Source organism: Zootoca vivipara, chromosome 13 (assembly GCF_963506605.1).
Source record: "Zootoca vivipara chromosome 13, rZooViv1.1, whole genome shotgun sequence".
In the NCBI taxonomy this organism is placed as follows: domain Eukaryota; kingdom Metazoa; phylum Chordata; class Lepidosauria; order Squamata; family Lacertidae; genus Zootoca; species Zootoca vivipara.
In genome coordinates this window covers 25954627-25980562 of record NC_083288.1, presented here as the reverse complement: position 1 = coordinate 25980562, position 25936 = coordinate 25954627, and the positions used below count along the sequence as shown (strand labels likewise).

The 25936-nt window shown below is 47.4% G+C and overlaps 1 protein-coding gene across 1 annotated transcript; it reads right to left on the bottom strand.

The window, feature by feature from the left end:
* Positions 1–2413: 2413 nt before the first annotated feature.
* NEUROD2 (neuronal differentiation 2) lies at positions 2414–3487 on the bottom strand. Its single transcript, XM_035136144.1, has one exon. The coding sequence runs from the start codon at positions 3485–3487 to the stop codon at positions 2414–2416; it is 1074 nt and encodes a 357-aa protein (XP_034992035.1).
* Between the last annotated feature and the right edge of the window lie 22449 nt (positions 3488–25936).

Here is a 25936-nt window from a genome sequence, read left to right as displayed (position 1 = left end):
GAATGTTTCAAGGGACCCTTTCCCCAGAGTTCCTAATTTTTCATAGATACTCATGATAGGGGCGCGGAGTGGGGTGGGGAGGGGTTATATACCTTCAATTCATAGAGGGTCTTCACCTTTTGAAAAGTATTATTTAGGGGTTTTTTTTGTTAAGGGGGGGGGGTTTAGAAGGCCAGACAGACGCGGAAAAGGCAGCCCGTCTTACAAAAGTGTCCTCTCCAAAATGTGTGAACCGAACAAGACAGAGTTTGCCGCAAACAAACAAAACAAACAAACAATAGAGAAAATAAGTCTCCTTAAAACAAGACTTGGAAAAATATCCCTCCCCCTCCCCTTTACCCCTTTGACTTCAGGATATCCTTTTAACATAAATATTTATTCATCTTAAGGAAACCAAACACACACACGCACACACACACACATGCACAAAGCACTTCTGGTGTCCAATAGGCATCTCAATCTGAACTACAACTTTTCTGGTCTTGTTGTTTTTTTACTAAATCGTTGTTGAGTTTTGTTTTTAAAAATATCAATCAGAAATGTGTGCCTTTTGCTTTTGATTGTTTATTTTTTTAAAAAAATGCTGGTATGTTTAAAGGTGATGCAGGGCCATATTAAAATAAGGGGTTGGGGTTGGGAATCTGAGACAATATTTTGACATATCCCCCTGGCTGTAAAGCAAGTCATCAAAGGAACGAGAAATGAATCATTTACTCTGTTGGGGGAAAAATATACCAGTTTGAGTCTTTCGAAGATGTTGTTGGTTTTTATATAGAGATTTATATACTGGTGTATTGTTACATAAACGTATTTCTCCCCCCCCCCAAAAACGCATTACAGAAAGAAAGAAATTAAGAGTTACTATTAATTGGGAGGGGGGAAAACTAGCCAACGTAAGAATTAAGCATAATAATCAGTGTTCTTTTTCACATCACCTTTAAATTTTGCATATTTGCGTTTCCCCCTCCTATCCATGCATAACAAAACATTTTTGTCATTTCATAAAAATCTTTTTTTCCACTTTTTTTTCATTAACGTTTTTAAAACAGGTAAAAAACAGCATGACACACGAATTTTGGAAAATAAGTTACTTGGGGTTACAAGGGTGGTTTCAAAAAGTCAGTGATTGTTAAATACCAGGGAAACATACCAGAGTCCGTTTCCCCCAAATCAAAAAAGTGCTCGATTTTAAACCTCAGCGAGTTTGTTGGTCCATATTTCTAATATCTCATATGGATTCTTGGTTGTTGTTGTTTTTCATTTTTCACTTTTGTTTTCATTTTCCTTCATTTTAAAAACTTTCCCTAGTTTCAGTACCTACTTGCATAGATAGAGATAGAATATATTTATCATTTGTTTGCCCCTTTATTGCTTTTTTAAAGTTCTCACTGCATTGAAAGTCTGACTTAAAGTTTGCAAACGTCTTTTTTTAAAAACAAACAAACACGTCCTTAAATAGATTAAACTTTCGGGGAATTCTTGAATCAATTGCTGGAATGATGGAAAACCCTCCCCCTCCCCCCACCATCTCCTGCCCTGTACTTAATTATTTCGCTCTACAGCCATTCTGGTCTCTAGATTAAATGCCTATATTGAGGATTGCTCAATATAGGCAATCGCTTAAGGTGGGGCGAACTTTTGACTCCCCCTCACACACACTCCCCGTGAATTCGATGTTTTCCCCCTTCCTTAATAGCACTTCCGAATTGGATCTAAAACCCTCCTTTCTAGATAGTCAAGACCTCCGCAAAACAGTCCACGAAGCTATATAGTTTGCTTTCTCATATATATAAAATTGCATTAGAGCATATATTGCACCAGATTTCTTTTATTAGTAATTGGGGCAGAGGAGGAGACCAGGTCTCAGATCCGGTTTACACCCCAACTCCCAGTCAAGTAAGGAGTCCCATAGGAAACAGGGCGCTTCGTCAGCTCCGTCGACTCCTCATTTAAGCTGAAGACCATTGACTTCAAACAGAATCGACCCCGTCGAATCCCAGCGGATTCGAAGTGAGTCAAGTCTGTGGCTTCGGCCTAAGTGTCTTGTAGATCGGGCTGAACCCGCCTCCCACACGCTGCTATGAAACAAGTACGCCCGGCTCAATAAGTTTAGGGATGGGAAAGGGTGTTATTGTTGTTGATATTATTATTATTATTTTTAAGATTACTTCTCTCTAACTCTGCGGGGAAAAGTGGCTCACAGTTGAATGAAAAGTTGCAGCTCTCGGGAAGAGGCGAGCAGGGGGTTCGAGAAGGCCAAGGGCCGTTGCCCCCCCCCAAATAAAATCGCCCACACGCGCGCACAGAAGCACACACACGCCTATCCCTTTCTCAAACGCAACCCACTGGGGATCTACAGGTGGCCCTGGTTAGGCGTGGAACCAGAAGGGGAGCCCAAAGGCGGGAGGAGTCGTTAATTATGGAAAAAAGCATTGAGCTCCTCGTACATGGGACCTCTGTCGTGGTGGAGGTGCATCTCATAAGGCAAAACGTTCTCCGAGTGGACGCCGCTGCGCATCCCAGAAGACCCGAACACCAAATTGTGGCCGGACGGGCGAGAACTCGGGAGGGCGGAGTAGTGCATAGAATAGTGGTAGTTTTTCTCGTGGTCTGGGGAAGAGTCTTGCTTGAGGGAGAAATTCCCGTTCACGCACAAAGGAGGGCTCATGGGCCCATCGTATTCCGAGCTATTGTAGTCTGGCGACGCGTTCCCGTAGAGCGACTCGTAGGTGGCGCAGTAGGCGTGCGTCCGCAGGGCGTGGGAGCTAGCCATGGTGCTGGAAGCGCACTGCGCGCCGGAGAGCCGCGAGCACTGGTACGTGTAAGGGTGCATGGCAAAGGTGGAGTTGGGCCCGTGGTACCTGCCGGCCTCCTGGCCTTGCTCGGTCAGGAAATTCCTCGAGTTGAGCTGCAGGCAGCCCGCCACCAAGTTGGTGGTGGGCTGCGACAAGCCTTTGCACAAAGTCTGCACGTAGGACACCAAGTCCGGCCTCTTGCCCGAGCGCAAGATCTCCGACAGGGCCCAGATGTAGTTCTTGGCCAGCCTCAGCGTCTCGATCTTAGACAGCTTCTGAGTCTTAGAGTAACAAGGCACCACCTTCCGGAGGTTGTCCAAGGCGGCGTTCAGGTCATGCATGCGGTTCCTCTCGCGGGCGTTGGCCTTTTGGCGCCTCAACTTGGAGCGCTCCAGCCGGGCCTTGGTCATCTTCCTCTTTTTGGGGCCCCGTTTCTTAGGGCGATCCCCCTCCGCCTCCTCGACCCCTTCTTCCTCTTCCTCTTCCTCCTCCTCCTCGCCCCCTAAGTCATGGTCGTCTTTGGCCTCCCCGTCGGTCTGCTCGTCCTGGAGGGGGCAGCTCTTGCCCTTCCGCTCATCTTTATCGCTGGCCTCGTCGTCTTCGTCGTCGTCGTCGTCGCAGTCGTCTGCCCAGCTGGAGAATTTCTGAACTTCTGGGATCAGGCTGGGCTCGCTGAAGAGTCGCGTCAACATGGTGGCTGGAGAGGTGACATAGGGGCGGGGGGAGGGAGAGGGAGAGGAGGGGGGCGCACATAGAGGGTGGGGGACGGAGGAATGGAAACGAGAAATAAGAGCACAAGTTTCTTTCAGAGCATCAGCAGCCCTAGCTCTAACTCACGCGCGTCATCCAAACTAGCCTATTCCGGACTGTTGGAACTTCATCCTAAAGCCGGAACAACTTTGACTGATCCACGGATTCAAACACATTTAGGACCATCAAGACATGGATCGATTCCCCATCCAATCCAAGGCTGAACGGGCCTTCCCTCCCCAAGCAAAATAATCTAACTTTTGCCTACGATCTGCAAGGATGTGCAGAGCATCGCATCCCAAAATATATGCCTTTGCGCTGTCATTGGAACACGCCAAGTGGCTTTTCCGGGATGGCTGGGTAGAATCCGTTCTTTGGACGTGCTTAAGAGCCAGCCAGCCAGCCACCCCTTTCACGGTTCTGCATCTGTTCTCGAACCCCATAATTTGTTCTTTGAAATCCTATTTTTCTTGGATCAAATCGATTAACAGTGATCTCCATCCGGATCCGACGCGCTGACGATTCTCTAAACATTCCAGAGCGTGTTTTAGAGAAGTCGTGGGATTCTGGCCTTTACCCCCCCCCCCGCCCCCTTAACTCCTTCTGCATTTTCACTCCTCTCCACTCCCCAGATTATAAGGTAGGGAGGGCACTTCTTAAAGCCTGTCTCAACCTTTTGATTGCACTCTTCTCCCAAACGTTCTGCCTCGAAGTACGTGCAGTGGCTCTCGTCAAAATAATCCTGGTTACCTTTCGCTCGATCAGAGACAAAACCTCCCGCTCCCTCCCAACTCCCACCCATACTTTTAGCGGGAGTCTAATTTAAGCAGAGCTTTTGTAGGAGGAGGCGGGGATGGGAGAGCGGCTTAGAACTGGCCTGAAACCGCGCTCCCCCCTCCCCTCTATAAAAACAATTGACTCGTTTTAAAGTGTGATTAAAATTAATTGGTGTCTCCATTGCTTTCCTGCGGAATTGGTGCAATATTTCTGATAGATCCGGTTCATTACAGACAGTCTCTCTCTCTCTCTCTCTCTCTCTCTCTCTCTCTCTCTCTCGCTCGCTCGCTCGCTCGCTCTCTCTCGCTCTATCACACACACACACACACACACACACACACACACACACACACACTTTCGTTTTGTTGTTGTTGAAATGTAGTGGATATTTTAAAGATTTCTTTACGGGGCTGTTTATTTGTTTTTGGTTTTTTAATTTAAGGTTCATGTTTATGCGATCAGCTTCAAAGGAATTTAAAATCGCTACGCCCCATCTCCTCTGCCTCCCCGGGTCGTATATATATGTCGATCTCCTCCAGCCAGCCTGCCTCTGTTTATATCCCTGGAGAGATTTGAGGCGAAGATCTAGAGAATGCCAAGCGAAATCTCTTAACTTTTCTCTCCGGTTTCCTCGTCCCATCCCACCCCACCCCAAGCTTGATAACCCAACGGTCCATCGCAATTTCTGGGTGGTTTTCTTTTTCCTTTTTCAATCAATGTTAATATTAATACTAGAATGAAATGTTAGAATTTGGAACTTTACATCCCGCTGCCTCCAGCCACGCGTTCTTCCATCTCATCCCAATCCTCATAACTTCTCGTTCCTGTCAATTTTCCCATCCTGGTTTTTTTTTTAATTGTTTGGGTCCTGCCAACACTCTTTCTTTTTCAGGGAATGGTTTCGTACCTCGCTCTAAACCCCTAAAAGAACATTCTGGGTATATAACACATTGATCGATCATTCAATCAATTTATTATTATTATTATTATTATTATTATTATTATTATTATTATTATTATTATTATTAAGCTCCCTCAGCTACTCGATGCTGTTGCAGAATCGCTGGATCCCACCCGGTTCCAGTCGCTTCTGCTTTCCGCCTGTCTCCCTCCTTACACTGGCTCCATTAGCCCACATGCAGACCCCGCTGAAGACCATTTTCCTAGGGAGCCTTTTGCTCCAAAACTACGAGGAACCGAGGGGTCGCTTTGCAGTTCGTGTGGGAGTATTTGCACTCGCTGTATTTTGCTTAGGGAGGGGTGGGAGCCAGTTTTCACAAGGAAGAAGAAGAAGAAGAAGAAGAAGAAGAAGAAGAAGAAGAAGAAGAAGAAGAAGAAGAAGAAGAAGAAGAAGAAGAAGAAGAAGAAGAAGAAGAAGAAGAAGAAGAAGAAGAAGAATGGGGAAAGATCACCCAACACACGCACCCACTCCTAAAAAAAACCCCTCAAGCAAAAAACCAACAGCTCCGTAGATGAGCTGAAGAGAGTGCCGTTTACTCGAATAAGTGCTACAGCTTCGATTCAATGATAAGGCTGTTCGGGTTTTCTTTTCATTTTTTTTTAAAATACAATTGGAGAATTGTATTTCACCGGATCGTCTGCGCAGATCTCTGCTTGATTCTTATGATGATGATGATTTTTTAAATGGTATCTTTGAACGTGCCACAAAGGCTGCTGAGAGCTATTTAACACACACACACCTCATGCAAAACCGATCTTTGCTACATAAGCGATTTTGGATCTATAAAAAATCTTGCCTAGAGATAGCTTATTCCACCACCAACCATCCCCGCCCGCACCCCCCTCTCTAGCCATTCTTCCCCCAAAGATACAAATAAATTGTGTGTGCGCAGAAGGGGGGGCGCCGATAGAAAGAGAGATAAGATCTGTAGTGAGGGAGAGGGGAGAGATCCAAGAAGGTGGCCGGGGGGGGGAGGCAAGTTGCGTGACCCCATCCTTTCAAGTTTCTGCCCCGCTCTCTGTTCCTTACATAACTTACCTCTAAAGCTGAGCGGAGGAATCTTCAAGTCCTCGGACCCCGCATCTTTTGGGAGTAAGGTTTTTTTTTAGAAAATTAGAGGGGAGGAAGAAGAGGGAGAGAGAGAGAGAGGAAAAAAAGAGAGGCACAGACTCCTTGAGGTCCACCCCGTCTCCTTCAGTGTCTTATCCAAAAGGAGGAGGGAAGTGGCACGCTTCGCGCAGGCAGAGGGGGTACCAACTCTGATGCCAGACCATATGGCTGGCACGTCATCCGCTGGAGTTATCACATGAGCTGCGGTGATTGACATGCGCTCGCATGTAGGGAGATCTCGCTCTCGGGGGAAAGCGGGCCCGCCATCTGTCACTCCCTACTCTTAAGAAAGAAAGAAAGAAAGGAAGAGGGAGGAAGGAAGGAAGGAAAGAACGAACGAACGAACGAGAGAAAGAAAAGAACCAGACCCAGCCATATCAGATATACGCAGCCCTGACAAGATGAAACGAGATAGATGAGGTGGGGTGGGGGGGACAGCTAAGGGGTTGGAAACAATAGGAGGGGGGGAATAGGGAAGGAAGGAGGATATTTGGAGTGTACCTTTATGTGGCTGGTTGTAAAATCACCCAGGAGGAAGGGATGTTAGAGACCTTATGTCTAAAGTATCTCTCCATCCCTCTTCCCCCCCCCCATTCTCTCTCTCTCTCTCTCTCTCTCTCTCTCTCTCTCTCTCTCTCTCTCTCTCACACACACACACACACACACACACACACACACACACACACACACCCCTCTCTAACAGCAGCAGCAGAGGGCTTGTCCTCTGGCCCACCCAGCAAATCAATCCTTTGCAAGGGCCACTTCTCAACCTCCCCCAGTTATTATGGTTATTTTTCAATGGGGGCGATCAAGTAGTGTCCTTTTGTTTTTGTTTACCAAAGGAGTCAGGGGTGTTTCTGAGCCATGGGCTCTCTCTTTTGCTTCATCTGGATGGGCAAAGGTGAGCCATCCCAAGGGACACCCCTCCATTATTCCATGGAACAAGCACTGGGGAATCCTCTGGCACAGGCCAGGCTGAGAAGAGGCAGCCGGGATATGGCACAGCCCCCACCCACCCAACTCTTCATTTCATTGGGTCTTGTGCAGGAGAATGTCTCCGGAATGAATCCCACGCCCCACCCCCAAGTCCAGATCTATCAGTCTCTGACTCTGCTGCCCTTTAAGGAGGCCCAAGGAAGGAAGGAAGGAAGGAAGGAAGGAAGGAAGGAAGGAAGGAAGGAAGAAAGAAAGAAAGAAAGAAAGATGGGAAGGGGCCACAGTTCAGTGGCAGAGCATCTTCTGTGCATACAGAAGGTCTCAAGTTCAATTCATGGCATTTCCAGATGGGTCTGGGGGACCTACCAGCAGCCAGTGTTTGACAATAGTGAGCTAGAGGGACCCAACCCAGTATAAGGTGGTTTCCAATGTCCCTTTGGTGATGCTCTATTGCCCTAAGGCCCACACGAACCTGGAACCAGCGTTGAAAAGTTACCGTCCAAAGGGAGGGGGCAGGGCTATTAAGAACTATTAAGATTGGAAATTAAGATGTCCTAGCTCTCAGCTGTTCAAGAGTTTGGAAGGAATCTGGCCTTCACTGGTGCAGCAGCATGTGAGACTGCAGTACCTGGGTTCCTTCACTAAAGGATGAGTCCCTGCACTAACCCTGCCCTGACGGGTTGCCCTGCTGAGCTGCTTCCAGCTCAGCTGCCTCTGATGACTCAACAGCCTGCAGAATGCCACTGAGCTCCATGCCTCTTTAGCAGCTCATTTGATCAGGCAAAGACTGAAATCTATATTTAACGGGTCATTCTGATAAATCAAACAGATGCATTTTTGAGGTACAAATGGCAGGTTCTGATGATAGATAGATGATATAGATAGATAGATGATAGATGATAGATAGAGCAATCAATCAACAAATCATCAACAGGTAGGTAAATAGATTATAAAATCTATCCATCCATCCTAATAGCAACCTTGATTTTCTGAGTGTTGTTGCTCTTGTTGCCAAAGCCCACTCAGAAGGAGGGAGGTATACAACAGGCTCAAGGGAATCTCAAAGTTTACAGAAGTACCAAAAACCCCAGAGGAGAGGAAAACCCGAAATAGCCCAATGAAGACTGAGCATGCTGCAGACTGAGCATGTCTGGCTACTGTCAGAGAAAAATCCCAGAAGTGGGTGGTGGGTGGGGAACAGAATGGAGTTACTGAAATCCTGAACAGGGAGAACTCTGTAGTGTCCAAATGGCAACTTTTTGTTCTAGGTCCTGCCTACCCACAAAAAACAACAATCAATTCCTCACATTCTGTCACACTTTAGCATCACCCAGAAAGAGAACCCAGGGTGGCACTATGAAGGGTCAAGTCTGCTTAGATAGAAGCAGGTTTGATACTCTAGCTACTGAGTTTCCCAGGGACCATAGGTCAGCCTCAGCCTTAGCCTCAGCCTCACACATGCCCCTGGATATATATACCCCTTTACTTAGTAGTGACTGGTCCCCTTTGGGGCTGGTAGGGCGGAATGCTGGGAGGCCAACAGGAGGTGGCACCAGAGTTAATTACAGGAAGTCAAATCTAGTCCCGCCCCCTTTCTCCTCTCTGCTAAGTTCTACGGGAGCAAAACTGAGCCTAAGGAGGAGCAATCCGACAGCCAGAGCCGCCCCCCCCCCCGGACTAATTGTATGTAAGAAGGCAAGTCAGTGGGGGTTAGCTGAGGGCAGATGGAGACTGGTAAGGCAGAGGCCCCTTTGTCCTTATGGACTGGCTTCCAATGCCTTCACTTTCTCCCATGCAAGTGAATGGATGCCATTCACAGACACATTATGACAGGTGTTTTGATAGAAGTCCGTTCCCAACACTCTGCCACACTCCTGTGTGCTTAAAGAAGAAAATGCAGGGTGGGAGCAATGCAGAAAACATGGAGTCACTAGGGGCAAGGGGCAGATTTAGCTCTCTGCACCAGGATTGTACCCTTTTATTCCTCCCATGTAATTTACGACAATTCCGTCTACGGGGAGAAATAAAGCGCAACATTTGGGGCCACTGTTAACAATGAGGGGAGGGGAGGGGGTCTTTGATGCATACAAGTCTCCCCCTTTGCCATCCCAATGGGTGTTTTGCTGGATTACATCTCAGCATGAAAATCGATTTCGGCTAAAGAGGCAGCCATGTGCATTGTCCTGAGATCCTTGGATAAAAATATCATATGTTCATGCACGCATATAAAGCCTTCGCTTGCAAATGCTGCAGGCTGTGTGCACAACGTACCTTCAAAGCACATTGGAAGCGCATTTCCATCCCCACCCCCCCAAAAAGAATTATGGTCACTGCAGTTTGTGAAGGATTGCTGGGAATCGTAACTCTGGGAGAGGGGTATACTTTTTTTGAGGGTGGAAATGTGATTCAAATGTGCTTTAAAGGTGTTGTAAAGGTACACAGCCTCAAAGTTGTGACAGGGTGGGTGGGTGACCTACGTGTATTCTACCTCCCCCCACCCCCGAGGCACACAATATTTACTGAAACCATCACTCCAGCTTCTCCTGATCCCTGTTTACCCCCCCCTTTCCTTAAAAGCTAGCAAACCATCAACTGACCCTTATTCAGTTCCTGGTTTGCTTTGCCAGCAAGAGGAAGGCGGGGTGGGGGTGGTGGGGAGAACCCTGCAGGGATCAATTTCAGCTGTGTTTGGAAACTCGGGATGGATAATAGCAGGGTGAGTAAATGCCGAGGAGTGCGCAACATAATAGGGTGTCATTAGCACACGTCTCAATACATCTTTATTTCTTTTCATCTGAAAAGCTCCCATTAATCAAAAGATTCCATGGGCAGCCTTGTTTTCCCTTTGCACTCTCCAAAGAAAAGTGACCCATTAATAAGCAGTGGCAGCATTGGATCCTCGCCGATCCTCAATGGCTTTCAGCCAGCTAAAACTGCACCAACCCAACAAAGCCAGTGGGTTTGGTGCCTTTGATAGGAATGTGCTTTTAGGCCCAGTTTTAGGCCCATTTGGCGAGTGTCAATAGGCATGCCAGTCAGCCAATGCTAAGCACTTTACGGGGTTTAACTCTCCTGCTGAAATGAATGGGCCTATAAAATGCCTAACTTTGGCTGGATCGTGGCCAAAATGTACAAAAAGAGAGAGGAATTCCAGTGGAATATCGCTGTTCACATAATTCAGAATCCCGCTCTGAAAATTCTGCTGGCTAGGCCCAATCTGCCATGATTTTGACAAATCTGCAACATATTCAGCCTGGCCTGAGAAGCTTTTATCGTTGTCATGCTCACTATAGCTATATGCATCTTGTAGTCTTGCAGCTAAATCTGCCCCAAATGCTTTAACTCTTCTGCTTCCGTTTCCCGTAAGTTCCCAAAATACAGTGGTACCTTGGTTTACAACCATAATCTGTTCCGGAGGTCCGGTTGTAAACCAAAACAGGTTGTAACCCAAGGCGTGCTTTCGTCAAGGGGGGTCTCCCCCCCCCAAAAAAGAGTTGTAATCCAAAATAAGGGACATGCACTTCCGGGTTTGACGTGGTTGTAACCCAAAACAGCTGTAATCCAAAATGGTTTCAAACCAAGGTACCACTGTACCTTGGCGTCACCTTTTAAAGGGCGGCTGCTTACATCTTTCCCTTTTTACACGCCTGTCGGTCTTCTTGTGACCTACAAAGAGCAGGTGGTCTCCAAGGGGTTGTGAGGCCTGCGACCCACCCGAGTGGCAGATTCCAACCCATCCACCTTTGGGTCTAGCCTGCAAGCACTACAAAGCCCATGAAATAAACACGTATGCTCACGAGGATCGGCCAAATTGCACTTGCGAATCTGAAATGTTTTGAGTAATCTGTTTCTGGGTTCATTTGTCAGGGGCTTGTGGGTGCCCGTTGTGAGGTGGTGAGTAGATGACCTTTTAGTCTATTGTAACTATATTGTTCTATCTCAGAACACTTTTAAAATCTCCTTATATGGGTGGGTGGGGCCTGGCAGGCATGTTTCATCCTTCCACTGCACTCAGCACGAAAACCAAGAGGGTTGCCAGAGGAGGAACAAAATTCTCCCTCCCTCCTCTAACAGCCCTCAGTAGGCTGTTTTATTTCATTTTATTGCAGGAGAACAATTTTTGTGAGTTTAGTTGCAAGACTACTTCGCTGTCAGCAACATCGTGTTCCTTTCCATAGGACTGACAAGAGGTGCTCAGTTCTCCGACTGGTGGTTTTGGTGGGGCGAGATATGTATTTTGCCTTGCAAATGGACCCCCACCCCACCCAAGCTGGTCAGGTTCAATAATACAACTGGTGGCATCTAGCAATAAAGGTTTTGAAGTTGTGGGGCATGCTCCAATAGAGGCATTGCATACAAAACCCCCAAGTGTTAACATTAAACTTTGGGCTATTCATTTCTAATCATTTTGACCCTGCTTTTCTGTATAGAAAATCATCGTGTGACAAGGAGCAAAGTTCAGCATAGGTTTCGCCCCAATGTGCATTTTTACTAGTTGCAAGAAAGGGCTTTTGTGTGTGTGTGAAGAGGGGAAGCATTAAAATGCAGCCACCCACATGCAGCCCAAAATGCCATAGTTCTATTTTACTTTCCTCCTCCTCCTCCTCCTCCTCCTCCTCCTCCTCCTCCTCCTCCTCCTCCTCCTCCTCCTCCTCCTCCTCCTCCTCCTCCTCCTCCTCCTCCTCCTCTTCTTCTTCTTCTTCTTCTTCTTCTTCTTCTTCTTCTTCTTCTTCTTCTTCTTCTTCTTCTTCTTCTTCTTCTTCTTCTTCTTCTTCTGTGATCACTCGTAGCTGAGTAAGATTGTCTTCCATGAACACAGTTTTAACAGTGAGTCCGTAAGTGACTGTGGAGGCCAATTCTGGAACCACACATCCTTCCACAGGTTTCCGGGCAGGAGTTGATCACGGTGAGGGTTTGCCAAGAGTACCTTCCTCTTAGCGCATTTCTCCTTTACATCCTGAGTTCGAGCGTCTTCAAAGCCCATGACACCTTTGGTAAAGGCTGTTCTCCAATTGGAGAGCACACAGGGCAGTGTTTCCCAGTTATCGGTGTTTATACTACATTTTAAAAGATTTGCCTTGAGAGCATCTTTAAACCTCTTTTGTTGAACACCAGCATTATGCTTTCCATTTTTATGTTCGAAATAGAGTAGTTGCTTTGGAAGATGATCATCAGGCATCCACACAATATGACTAGTCCAACGAAGTTGATGTTGAAGAATCATTGCTTTGACACTCGTGATCTTTGCTTCTTCCAGTACACTAGCATTAGTTTGCCTTTCTTCCTAAGTGATATATGTATAAATCGGTCAGAGGTAATGAAATGTAAAATGAACTGAGTACTTTGGAAAAGGACTTCGGAGATATTAGGAACATAAAATGGTGACTTGCGTTGCATCAAGCCACTGGTCCATCTGGCTCAGTACTGTCTACTCTGACTGGCAGTGGCTCCCCAGGGCTCCAGGCAGGGAGTATTCAATCCTCACTTCAGTGTGGAGGTTTCTACAATGACCGCTTCCCCAACATAAAAGGGAGGCGCATTTTGCGCAGTCACGCGCAGCCCCCCTTGGGAACCCTAGGGCAGACCTGGAAGTTTGGAGGCTGGCACTGCCTACCTGAGGCTGGAGGCTGGAGTCACCGCCCACTCCATCAGCCAACCAATCCGGCCGAAGGGGGCGTGCCAGGGGGATTGGCCAGGTAGGATCAGGTAGGCTTACCTGCACACAAAGAAGAGGAGCCATTCTTGGGAAGCAGCCGACGGATTCAGAGCTTTCCCACCCTCCACTCCCTAACCTTGTGCTTGCTTTACAGGTCCATTAAAAATAAAAAAATAAAAAAATAAAATAAAAAATATTTACTTCCACAGGCTTCTTGCTTTTCAGGTTTTCTTCCACAGGCTTCTTGCTTTTCCGGTTTTTCTTCCACAGGCGTACACGCACGCAGGCGCTGCTACGACCGGTCGCTGTTAAAGGGCTGGAAAGGACTTTCCCTGCATTGGCAGGTTTCGCCCGTAGCAATTCGTCACAACTTTGGCGATGCAGGCCTTGGGCAGAATCCTTTAGTCATTTACATAAAGGGGAGGGGCGTGGGGGCGGTGACCCCCCGCCCTATTGCGGCGGCGATAACAGGGGTTCCCGTAATCGGGCATCAAGGGGGGGGGGCATTTGGCGATGCCACTTGGCTGGTTATTGCCCTCCCCTTCCAGCGGCGTCGATCGGGGGGGGCGGGCTATCTGCTTGAACATATGTTCTCCAGAGTTAGCCCAACCCCCACTCATGCTGGACAACCCTGAAGATCACCCCACCCCCTGCTGGGGGCTGGGAGGGATATACACCCAATGCCTGCGCCAAGGTCTTCCTACATCTGAATTTTAATAAAGTTGTGGCCAATTTTTAATCCCATAAATACGTGGTCCTGTGTCATTATTCCACTCGGGGCTGCCCTGGGGGCCGGGGGGGGACTCCGCCTGACTGCGCAAAATAATAAAAAATAATAATAAATCTTTAAGTGACAACTTCCAGCCTGGGGAGTTGGGAGGAGAAGGTGCCCACACAACTTTGAAGACATTGCCAAATCAAGTTAATGGACTATTCCGAAATGGCAAAATTAACTGGGAAGTTCAGGAACCAAGAGGACAAGAAATTCAAAAAAGAATGGGAAATGTTTAGAATATATGTATAAAATCATTGTATACGGGTTAAAACATTAGCAGGATTTTAAATACACTTATAATTTAAGAGAACTTATAAACAACTTAGGAAGATGAAGAAATGGAGAAATATAGATATGCAGTTGAAAATAGAATTCAAAGGACCCATGGACAGGAAGGGGGGGGGAAGTCAGGAGATTCAGAGTAATCTCAATATTTGGATTTTGTACTGTTTTTTGATGTATGTATATCTATGTTTTTTCTCCTTTTTCTTGTTTTACCCTTTTTCTTTTTACTTTCTTTTTCTTGTTATTCTTTTTGAAACTCAAATAAAAACATTTCCAAAAATAAATAAACAAAGGCACACCAACATCGTGGACATGTTCTAGAAATTCTAGAAGATTTCAACACCGTCGTCAGTGGATTCAATGGGTTACAAGAAAGAAGATTCCGGCTAAATGTTAGGAAAACCTTTCTGATGGTAAGAGCTGTTCAACAGTGGAATGGGCTACTGTCCATTGGAAGTTTTTAAACAGAGGATAGTTGGCCATCTCTCAGGGATTCTGTAGATGTGATCCCTGCTTTGCAGTAGTTTAGACTAGATGACTCTGTGGGATGTGATACACAGCAGTCAAATACAACATTCCTAGAGTGGACATGAAAGGGGATGTTTGCTCCAGCCAGTAGGAACTTCCTGTTTCCTCCTGAGCTGGGACAAACTTCCTCTGCATGTGACTAGAGGTGGGTGTGATCTTACCTGCCTAGGTAATCAAAGCCACAAGGCACATAGCCCTCCCTCTCTCTTTGACTCCATTTGTCGCAGAAGCAACAGATTTTAGCTAGAGATGTCCTGTTGGGTATCTTTCAGCCAACAAAGGGACTATCTCCATATGGGAGAGATTCCACATGTATATACGTTGTAACCTAAGTCTGCCTTCAGGGATCCATCTGTGAACTGAATTTGTGAGTAAACCTCTTTAATACTTTTTACACAAGACTGTGCCTATTCTTTTTAAGGGGAAGAAAAGGGAATTACCAGGAATCATATATTGAGAAATTTAAACAAGCTTGCAACAAGCTAACCGCTGTGTGTTTAAAAGAGGAATGCACTCTGCTAAGTAAAGGGAATTGCTAGCGTAAGTTAGGAAGGATGTTATTAAACAATATATCCTCTCCATCCCTGAACATTCCCACAGACCCTTCCAAGTCTGCAATCCTGTGACTCTATCTATGCAAGCAGAACTTTCTTTGGCCATACTGGGGGCCCTCTGGCGGCAGAGGTGCCATCTGGCCTACTGACTGCCCCTCTCGACTGGCAGAGCAGCAGTTACGCCACATTCCTAAGGCTCATCAGTTGGCCTCCCAAGCAGATACACAGAATTAGAAGCGCAATGCTTGCAGCTTGCATAGGTTTACTTGGATGGACATCTCAGAGACTTCAAAGGGGTTTTGATGCAGGATAATTGTGCCTAGGATTGGAGCCATATCAAGGATCGATTGATTTCAAATATTTTGATTTGACTAACAAGGTGTGCCCAGTTAATCAGGCAGCAGATATTTAAATTGGTAAAATTACTTTTTAGTGCAAGTACTTATAAAAGGGGTTCCTCTTTCAAGATGATGTCTTATGAGAGAAATGTTTGGCATCGTCTGAATCAGGAATGGGGAACATGTGGCTGTTCAGGCAGCATTGGACTACAACTCCCATCATGCCTTAACACTGGGGAATGTTGCCTGGAGCTGATGAGTGTCCACCAACAACAAACACCAAGAAGGACTTCATAGGTTTCCCATCACAGAATTATGTATGCTTCCACCATTTTAGGACTAATTCTTCACATGCAAATTCATGGCAATTCAGCCATTCGGCTGATCTGCTAAAACTCACAGAATAAGATTTCTTTCACTAAATGACAGTCCTAAAAATAAGTGATCCGTGTGACAAAATTAGGAAAAAATATATCTGCCTATGTGAAGTCTCACAGGGGATTTTCATTTTATTTATTAAATTAATGTGTTTCTGTACAGTTTCCTGTGCTGGCTCATCATTGGCTAATGATCCCATGGTGAGTTACATAGGAGAAGGAAATACATATGGTAAAATGTTACTGAATGAAATTAAGCGGCCTTAAAGCAGCATAGGTAAAGGTAAAGGTACCCCTAACCATTAGGTCCAGTCACAGACGACTCACTCTGGAGTTGAGGTGTTCATCTCGCTCTGTAGGCCGAGGGAGCTGGCGTTTCTGGGTCATGTGGCCAGCATGACTAAGCCGCTTCTGGTGAACCAGAGCAGCGCACGGAAACGCCGTTTACCTTACCGCCGGAGCGGTACCTATTTATCTACTTGCACTTTGACGTGCTTTCGAACTGCTGGGTTGGCAGGAGCTGGGACTGAACAATGGGAGCTCGCCCCGTCCTAGTGATTTGAACCGTCAGCCTTCTGATCGGCAAGCCCTAGGCTCAGTGGTTTAGACCACAGCGCCACCCCCATCCCTTTTAAAGCAGCATAGAGCAACATAAAACATGTCCGTAAACTCACTTAGTAACCAGCTCCTTCTCAACATACCACAACTGGCCTCGAGAAAACATGGGCATAACCCAGCCTATCCTAACCTGATGCACTGCAGATGATTCGGAGTCCAGCTCTCATCAGCACCAGCCATATCAATGAGGCACATGGAAGTTGTACTCTAAGATATCTGAAGTGTATCAGCTTTGGGAAGTCTGCTGCAGTCTCATAAGTGAAACAGCTCAAAGCAGCTCAATTTAAAGCAGAAAGTGATGGCTTTTTGAGATTATGTAATGGCTACATAATCAAGGGTCTGGAAATCAAGCCTTATGAGGAACGGTTGAAGGGGTTGGGTATGTTTAGCTTGGAAAGGAGGAGACTGAGAGGAGATATGGTAGCCACCTTCAAATATCTTAAGGGCTGTCACATGGAAAAGGAACAAGCTTGTTTTCTCCTGCTCTGGAGGGTAGGACTCGAACCACTGGGGAAAGCTTTATGACAGTAAGAGCTGTTCAACAGTGGAACGGTCTCCCTCGGAAGGTTGTGGACTCTCCTCCTGGAGGTTTTTAAGCAGAAGTTGGATGGCCATCTGTCATGGGTGCTTTAGCCGAGATTCCTGCACTGCAGGGTGTTGGACTAGATGGCTCTTGGGGTCCCTTCCAACTCTACTATTCTATGATTCTATTATTCTAACTATCAATATATACATAACAAAGACAGCAGCTATAGGAAGTTCTAGGAAATGCAGTGATAAATCAGAAACAATGGAACATATAATAGCAGGCTGTCCTGGCTTATCCAGTACAGAATATTTTGCCACATGCCACCAGGTTGCAGAAAACAAAGCCTATTCTCTATCAGTGTGCCAACCAAGCAGTTCGGAACAATCCTGTTTGTAGAAGTGGAGTCGTGACTTTAAGAATGATATCACTCTTTGCACTGGGCTGAGCCTATTATAACAGAGAAAACAAGAGATGACAGTAGGCCAAACATATTTCTGGAGAACAAAAGGATGAAAACAGCTCCTATAATAGATGTTGCTATATGTCTCGCATATGGCATCAGGGGAAAAACACACACCTGAGAAAGAGACTGCAGTCCCAAACCCACCTACCCATCAAGTAAGTCTCATTGAACTAAGCGGAATTCACTTGTTATTGTTATTGTCTAAATCAGGGGTAGCCAATGGGGTGCCTTCTAGCTGTTGTTGGACTACAGCTCCCATTGGCCATGCTGGATAGGGCTGATGGGAGTTGGAGTACCACAACATTTGGAGGACACCCGTTGACTACCGCTGCTGGAAACGAATGGCTATCCAATTTTAGGAAGGAAATCCAAAATCCACTTTGGGGCATAAAGCCTAACTGGAAAACGAGGGGCAATACATGTACAGACTTCCCTACGAAGTAGGTGGGGGAGAATGCCCTTCTCAAGATTTGACATTCTTTATTTTTTTTTAATGATTTTCATTAGTTTTACATATATTCACAATATGCCACATTGTATCCTCTTATTAAAACTCTTGGCTCAACCAAGCCTAAACGACTTCCCTCCTTCCCGCCTAATGGTCTACAAAATTAAATTTTACTTCTTTGCATTTCACTTCCTTTTCTATTCTTGTTTATATCATTGCTTAAGATATTAAATTACTCAACCTGAATAGGTAACTAGTTCATCTTACAAATCTTCAGATAACCCTGCTAATGATGTTAATTGCTTACAGCCGTCTTTCAAATATAATATATATATTTGTTCCAGTCTTTTTGGAATACTTGATCTTGCTGGTTCTGGATTCTTCCTGCCAGTCATTTTCATCTGCCACTCTTCTTTTGTTGGTACTTCATGCTGTTTCCATTTCTGGGCTAATAAAAGTTCTTGTTGCAGTTGTTGCATATAAGCACAATTTTTTATCTTGTCTCGGTATCTCTTTACCCACAATGCCCAGTACGAAAGCTTCTGGTTCAGATTTGACATTCTTAGGCAGGACATTCTTATGCAATGGATGAGTCCCCTTATAGAAACAGCCTGAGCATTTAAGATCCTTGAGTAAATGCCAGAACACTCATGGAAAATAATAACCACGGTGGAAATGATATTGTTAGTAATGATTATCCTATGAGGCATAGTGGTGCCGGGGCGGGGGCTTTTCTGTGGTGGCTCCCCCAGGCACCAAGATGCATCTGGCACCATCATTGCATGCTTTTAGAGCAGTGTTTCTCAACCAGTGTGCCTCCAGATGTTTTGGGACTACAACTCCCATCATTCCTGACCACTGGTCTTGCTAGCTAGGGATGATGGGAGTTGTAGTCCCAAAACATCTGGAGGCACACTGGCTGAGAAACACTGTTTTAGATGGCTGGTCAAGACGCACCTCTTCACACAGACTTTGGTTACCTCCTGCACTGATGCTATTTCATAGAATCATAGAACTGTGGAGTTGGAAGGTACCACACAGGGTCATCTAATCCAACCCCCTGCAATGCAGGAATCTTTTGCCCAGTGTGGAGCTCAAACCCACAACCCTGAGATAAAGAAGTCTCATGCTCTACCGACTGAGCTATCCCAGCTTGTTAAGTTCGTTATAGGTTTCTTTGTGATTCTCTCACTTTAATATAATGGACTTGTTTTCTCCCATGTTTTCATTGTCCTATTTTTATAATCCCTCCCCCAGGACCATTTGGTGAAGGGGGGGGGCGTGGAACTGTAAGTACAAACAAACAAACAAACAAACAAATAAATAAATAGAAAACACTACCAATAACTATGATGATCGTGATACTACTACTAAAAATAATAAATGGGGCCCAGGGGAAGGTAAGAGGAAGGGCACAAAGGCAGGTATTTATGATTGTACCCAATGGTAGTCCTACTGAGAAAAGACCCTTTAAAGAAATGGCGATTAAATTAAATCCATTCAATTCAATGGAACTAGCCCAGGACACAATCCTTGGTCTTGCCTGTCAGCCAGTCTGGGCTTACTGTCTGAAGTGGTTCTTTAGCTCCTTCTCCCTTCCAAGAAGCACATTCTGAGCCCAAATCCCCAAGCATTTTCTGAAAGTCCTCCACCTTCCCTTTCCCTCGAAAAACATCACTCATGCGGCCCTGATGGAGCACACCACTGTTGTCCATGTGGCCGCTTGCCTCGTCCTCTTTTTTTGCCGCCAGGGCCCGAGGGCTGCTTGAGTGTGCTTGCAGGCACCCTTCTGCTCTAGTGCCTTCACATTGAGGAGATTGACGGTGATTTTCCTTGTCTTAGCACATTAGGAGCCACAGCTCACCTCCCAAGCTATCTCCAGAGAGCAGGAGCTGGCATAAGATGGCAGGAAGGAAGGAAGGAAGGAAGGAAGGAAGGAAGGAAGGAAGGAAGGAAGGAAGGAAGGAAGGAAGGAGAGGTTTAGCGGAGCCATATCTTAATGGGACGCGGGTGGCGCTGCGGGTTAAACCACAGAGCCTAGGGCTTGCCGATCAGAAGGTCGGCGGTTCGAATCCCCGCGACAGGGTGAGCTCCTGTTGCTCGGTCCCTGCTCCTGACAACCTAGCAGTTCAAAAGCATGTCAAAGTGCAAGTAGATAAATAGGTACCGCTCCGATGGGAAGGTAAACGGCATTTCCGTGCGGTGCTCTGGTTCGCCGGAAGCAGCTTAGTCATGCTGGCCACATGACCTGGAAGCTGTACGCCGGCTCCCTCAGCCAATAATGCAAGATGAGTGCCGCAACCCTGGAGTCGGTCATGACTAGACCTAATGGTCAGGGGTCCCTTTACCTTTATCTTAAGGAAGGAAAGGACTGTTAACCAGGAGGGAAGCCAAACACATTGAGAAAAGTTTCCGTGCAATTTCTCCCAGTCCGAATTGTTATGTATGCATTCAGCATTCCCAGTTATGGATGCTCTTTGACTGAAAAATAAATAAAATAAAGGGTGCAATTCAGCAACAGGAAGCTTTCCTGCCCAAGACCCCACTGAAATGAATGGGAGCTGTGCAAGAGGAGTGCTTGAGGGCAGCTCCCATTCACTTCAATGTGGGGTGTGTCACAGAGGAGATTCTTCCCACTAGATTGTGACTTGGGCTTGTTGTTGTTTAGTCGTTTACTTGTGTCCGACTCTTTGTGACCCCATGGACCAGAGCACGCCAGGCACTCCTGTCTTCCACTGCCTCCCGCAGTTTGATCAAACTCATGTTCGTAGCTTCGAGAACACTGTCCAACCATCTCGTCCTCTGTCGTCCCCTTCTTGGGCACATGTGGCTTGGGCACATGGGTTCAATTTCAAGTACTTGGCAGACTTCAAATTTCAACGGCACCCTGTGTGAGGCCAAAATTCAGCACCCGCCCACCTCTCACCTTTCATTCTAAGTCACTGTTGTGACACCTCCTGCAGTACACTCTTGGGTCAGTGCCCAGAGCGGGCAAACCGGTTGCACTCCCCTAAATCCACCTCTGAGGCTCATTGTCATCTAACGTCCCCGCAGACAAATCAGAAAAGGTAAGGTAAAGGTAAAGGACTCCTAGGTGGTTAAGTCCAGTCAAAGGCGACTATGGGGTGTGGTGGCTCATCTCACTTTTTAGGCCAAGGGAGTTGGTGTTTGTTCATAGACAGCTTTCCAGGTCGTGTGGCCAGCATGACTAAACCACTACAGGCGCGCGGAGGACTGTGGCGAGTGCCAAAGCACACAGAAACCTTCCCGTCACAACGGTATTTATCTACTTGCACTGGTAGACTTTTGAATTGCTAGGTTGGCAGAAGCTGGGACAGAGCAACGGGAGCTCACCCCATCACACGGATTTGAACTGCTGACCTTACAATCGGCAAGCCCAAGAGGAGGCCCAATAAAGACCAGACATAGCCAAACCTCTACAGAAGCTTTGTGCTAGCAAATTGGGACGACTGCAGAAGGAACAAGTCGTGTGCAGGACGCTCTGTCCCCAGGTGTCTTCCGCATAGCGTTGCTTGAGTGCTTGGGAAATTTGATTGGCACCACTTTGATATTCTGCAATGCGAATGGCCTAGTCTGAGATCAGGCCTTTAGCACAATCCTTTCTCTCCCCCCCCTTCTCCCCATCAAAGAGTGTGTTGCGCACACTCGCATGCATGAGCAAACAGGAAGGTGGTGCCCATTAGAGGAAGTCCATAGCGCAATTAGGAAACAGTTGGGTTTTCATCTCCAGTTTCCTCCTTTCATCTGGCAGATCTTTTTTATGTCTTCACTTTCTTCTCTCCTCCAGCGGCTGTGCTGACTGATGAGAGGAGTGGGGGGCTGGAGAGAGAAACCCATGCTAACAAACCTCAGATACTCATCTTTAGGTAATTAGTCTTTGAAAGGCTCCTTTCTCTTCCCTCCCTTCTTTGGTCACATGGACTTGAGGAGAGATCCAGTCTTGGCTCTATGGCAGGGATGAGGAACCTCAGGCCCAGGGGGCCCATCTGCAGCCCTCCAGCCCTATATGGTCCTTGAGACTCCCCTCTCCCTAGGCCACACCCCTTACCAGCCTTGGTAGGCATCCTCCACAAGTGTTTCCCAGCCTGGCTGGAATGTGTCCTCTTCCTGCTTGCCTAGATAGAGAGCGCATGAGTGTATGTAGGAAGGTAAAACCCGCATTCGTTTCTCTGCCCACTTTTTCCATTGGCCCTGCCCACCATTTGCCCCCTGGAAGGTTACTCAGGAGGTAATTTTGGCCCTTGCACTGAAAAGTGTTCCGCACCCCTGCTCTAAGATTTGGGGATGGGTGTACCCGGGCATGGCATTCTCAGTGTGTCCTTTTAACTTTGAGGAAGCTGCTCTCTCATGCTGCTTTCAGCTCCATCCAAAGGGAGAATGGCGTTGCTGTTGAGGAAATTGACCCTTAAACAAGAGCAAGCCAGTTGTAAATCACACTGAGCTAGTTGGAGTTAACTCTTTATTAGCAAAGCAGGATCTGCACAGGAGTGTCAGGTCTAATGAGAACAGCAACTCATCTCCGTCAGGTTTTGCCCGATTAAGCAGTTGCCGAGACTAAAGGTTCCCTACCTCCCCACAGCCAGCTATGTCTCCTCTTTTCCAGGGCTTTCCCCCAAGCAATTAGAAACTGTGCCTGTGTCTGTCTTTGCTCCTCCAACCTCATGCCTCTCCTGGTTCTGGAAGGCCAATGGGGAGGGGAGCTTGTTGCAGCAGGAATTGGAGACACCGATGCCTCTTCACAAGCCTGACCCACCTCTGCCTCTTGGCTTCCCTCCTCTCCTACTTCACATAGCTGCCAAGTTTTCCCTTTTCTCGCGAGGAAGCCTATTCAGCATAAGGGAAAATCCCTTAAAAAAGGGATAACTTGGCAGCTATGCTGCTTCAGCTTCTGCCTCTGATTCTGGACTGCTCTCTGCCACCAACTCTCCCAGCTCACTAAGCCCTGTTACCTCCTCAGCTTCCGATACTTCCTCCTCCCCATCTTCTCCCTCTGACCACTCATCATTGTCCCATCACCAATCCCCAGGCTCCGAGTCTTCTTCCCTCGGTGGTTCCCCAGCTGGTTCCTCCCACCACTCCTCTGCAGCCAACCAGTCCATGATGCCCTTTGACAAGGTCCTGGCAAATTCCTGACTTTGCCAGCTTCTGGAGCCATCGTTCTTAACCTTTGTTCCACTGAGGACCAGATCCCATTTTGGTTTCCCGGTACTACGTACGGTAGGTACCAGTAGCCACTCTTTACCAGTGTTAGCAATCATGCCACAGGATGATCGAAACTGTTAAAACTCACCTGCTGAGAAGGCTACTGTGTACTCCCTAATTCTTATCACAGACCCTGTTAAAAAAAGATGTATATTTTGCATGCCAGGCCTCCACTCTGGGAGATGCAAAGTAGTCATGAGAAGATTCAGTCTCTGGGTATGCGCAGAGGAACAAGAACCAGTTCACTCAAATCTGGGTGATTATGCCACAATTCAGGACTCTTGATTTTGCTGGCACGCAGAAGACCGAGCTCCATAGATATATGTCTTTTGTTTGGTTGTGGGTGTGTTACAAATAGAGCCATAGCTAACCTCACTTCCTCTGTGATGTTCCTCCATTCTTGCTGTGTGGCAGAGCAGCTGTGGGGTGGGGGGGGGAGAGTCCTGGGCGGTGGGGGGTGAAGGGGGTGAAGTGAAGAGAGAGGAGGAGGGAGATGTTTGGTAGTAGCGCCAGATGGAACAGCCTCAATTCTGCCGTATTTCTGGGAGGTGAAGGTAAGAGACAGATCACAGTGACAAAGTGTGTAATGGACTCATTGCACGGAAAGGGGGGGAGGGAACGAAAAGTCAGTAGAGATGTGGGGTGCAGGATGGGGAGGCTCGCCCCTCAGTTTTCCACACCACCCCATAACCAACATGCGCACACGCACACACGTGCACGCAGATGCTCAGATTCCTCCAGTGAATAAAGGAGCTTCCTATTTAGGCATCCCTGCGGGGGTGCAATTCATTAATACCCCTCCCTTCCCCCCACCTGCCCCCCCACATCCCCACATCGATGCAGATGTTTCTAATGGGGCACCGGCGTATTAATAAGCCACCGTTCCCACTCCATCACCCCAGAGCATCTTAACGATAGACAGCCGGGGCTGCGCAAAGGGGATCTGGCTACCAGCCAAACTGGCGAGCTGCTGGGGGAGGGAGGGATTTATGGTGGTGTCAAAGCACGGTTGGTCTGTTGATGGTAGAGGGTGGGTGGGGGGATATGACTGGGAATCACAGCAGCTGGGTTCCATTCCCATCTGTATATTTTGATATCTGATAAGCCGTTCCTTGCCTCTGTGAGCTTAGCGAGACAGTAGCTCAAGTTTCCTTTCTCTTCTGTCCGGGGCATCCCCTAGCCTAGCTCTGCTACTGACTTCCATTAACACCTTGCTCACATCACTTCCCTTCCCTCATCTTTCCCTTCCTCCCTTCTTTCTGTCTCTATTGCACTTTGGGATCACCGCTTGAGGCAAATACCGATGACCATTCCCTGGACAATTCAATGGACTCCCCACGGGCCATGAGCTTGGAACCGCCAGTCGTAAGCTGCATACCACCCTGCCAAGTGATAAAGAATGTTAGCCCAGCCTAGATTTCTGACCAGGTTATAGAATAAAGAACTCTTCTCCCATTAGGTCTGGCTCCAGAGTATCATGAAGGGAGATGGCGCTGCACAGAAAAGCTTCCAAGCCTATTGTCCCCTATGGACAATCTCCTGCTTGGGCTAACTTGATAGCACCCAGGATCTATGGCCTGATGGCAGGACAGGCCCTGACTTCCGTCAGTATCTCACTTCTGCTGAGTTTTTCAGCAATGTGCAAATGTAGTGGCATTTGTCCAATTAGCTTGTTGCCGAAAAAGCAAGACGGTGTTCTTTTTGTCGGTAAAGGTAAAGCGACCCTTGACCATTAGGTCCAGTCATGACCGACTCTGGGGTTGCGCCGCTCATCTCGCTCTATTGGCCAAGGGAGCCAGCGTACAGCTTCCAGGTCATGTGGCCAGCATGACAAAGCCGCTTCTGGAGAACCAGAGCAGTGCACGGAAACGCCGTTTACCTACCTATTTATCTACTTGCACTTTGACATGCTTTCGAACTGCTAGGTTGGCAGGAGCTGGGACCAGGCAATGGGAGCTCACCCCATCGTGGGGATTTGAACCGCCGACCTTCTGATCGGTAAGCCCTAGGCTCTGTGGTTTAACCCACAGCGCCACCCATGTCCCCATGTCCCCATGTCCCCATGTCTTTTGTCGGTAGGTAGCCCTGATTGTGACTTAAGTCAGGGGTGGAGAATGACAGGCCTGGAGGCAAACGGAGGCCTCCCAAGCCCTTCTCTCTCCAGCCCTTAGGATGCTCCTCAGTCCACATCCACACACCCCTCTGCACCCTCCTCAAGAGTTTTGGCCTGGCTGGAATTTGCCCTTGCGCTGCTCCAATGGCTCTCGCTCACCCGGACAGAGAGATACATAGTCTGACTTTTGCGTAGGTGGAATCAACCCTACTGTGCAACAGAAACAGCCATTGCTCTACCCACTTCTGCCCCTGGCCCCACCACCCATTTTATCTCTAGCTACACCCGCCACTGGCATGCCACCCCCAGGAAACTGCCTGGGTGAGAATACACCTGGCTAGCTATTGCCTACTCTGACTGGCAGTGCTGGGGATTGAACCTGGGCCGCTTTCTCCATGCAGAAAGTTGGGCACTGTGTCACTGAGCTACAGTACTTCCAGCAAAGGGCATTTGCACGGCATCAAGGTGAAGAATCCTGCCCCGGTGTCATTGCTAGAGCCCAGATTGTATCTCTCTTTCTCTTTCCCCCCTCCTGACAAAGGCAATGTTGGTGGCTGCTAGGATGCATCTTCCTCCCCCTTGTTTTCTCCTCGCTAATTTTGTTTGTCTGTCTCAATTTCGCTGCTGTCGCTCTCTGGCTTGATCTCTATTTCCTCGGCACTCTCTATAGCCAGAGTCATTCAGATGTTTTTGTCCCTGC

Excerpts from the sequence above, each read along its gene's own strand:
- NEUROD2 (XM_035136144.1), bottom strand. The coding sequence starts at position 3,487 with ATGTTGACGCGACTCTTCAGCGAGCCCAGCCTGATCCCAGAAGTTCAG.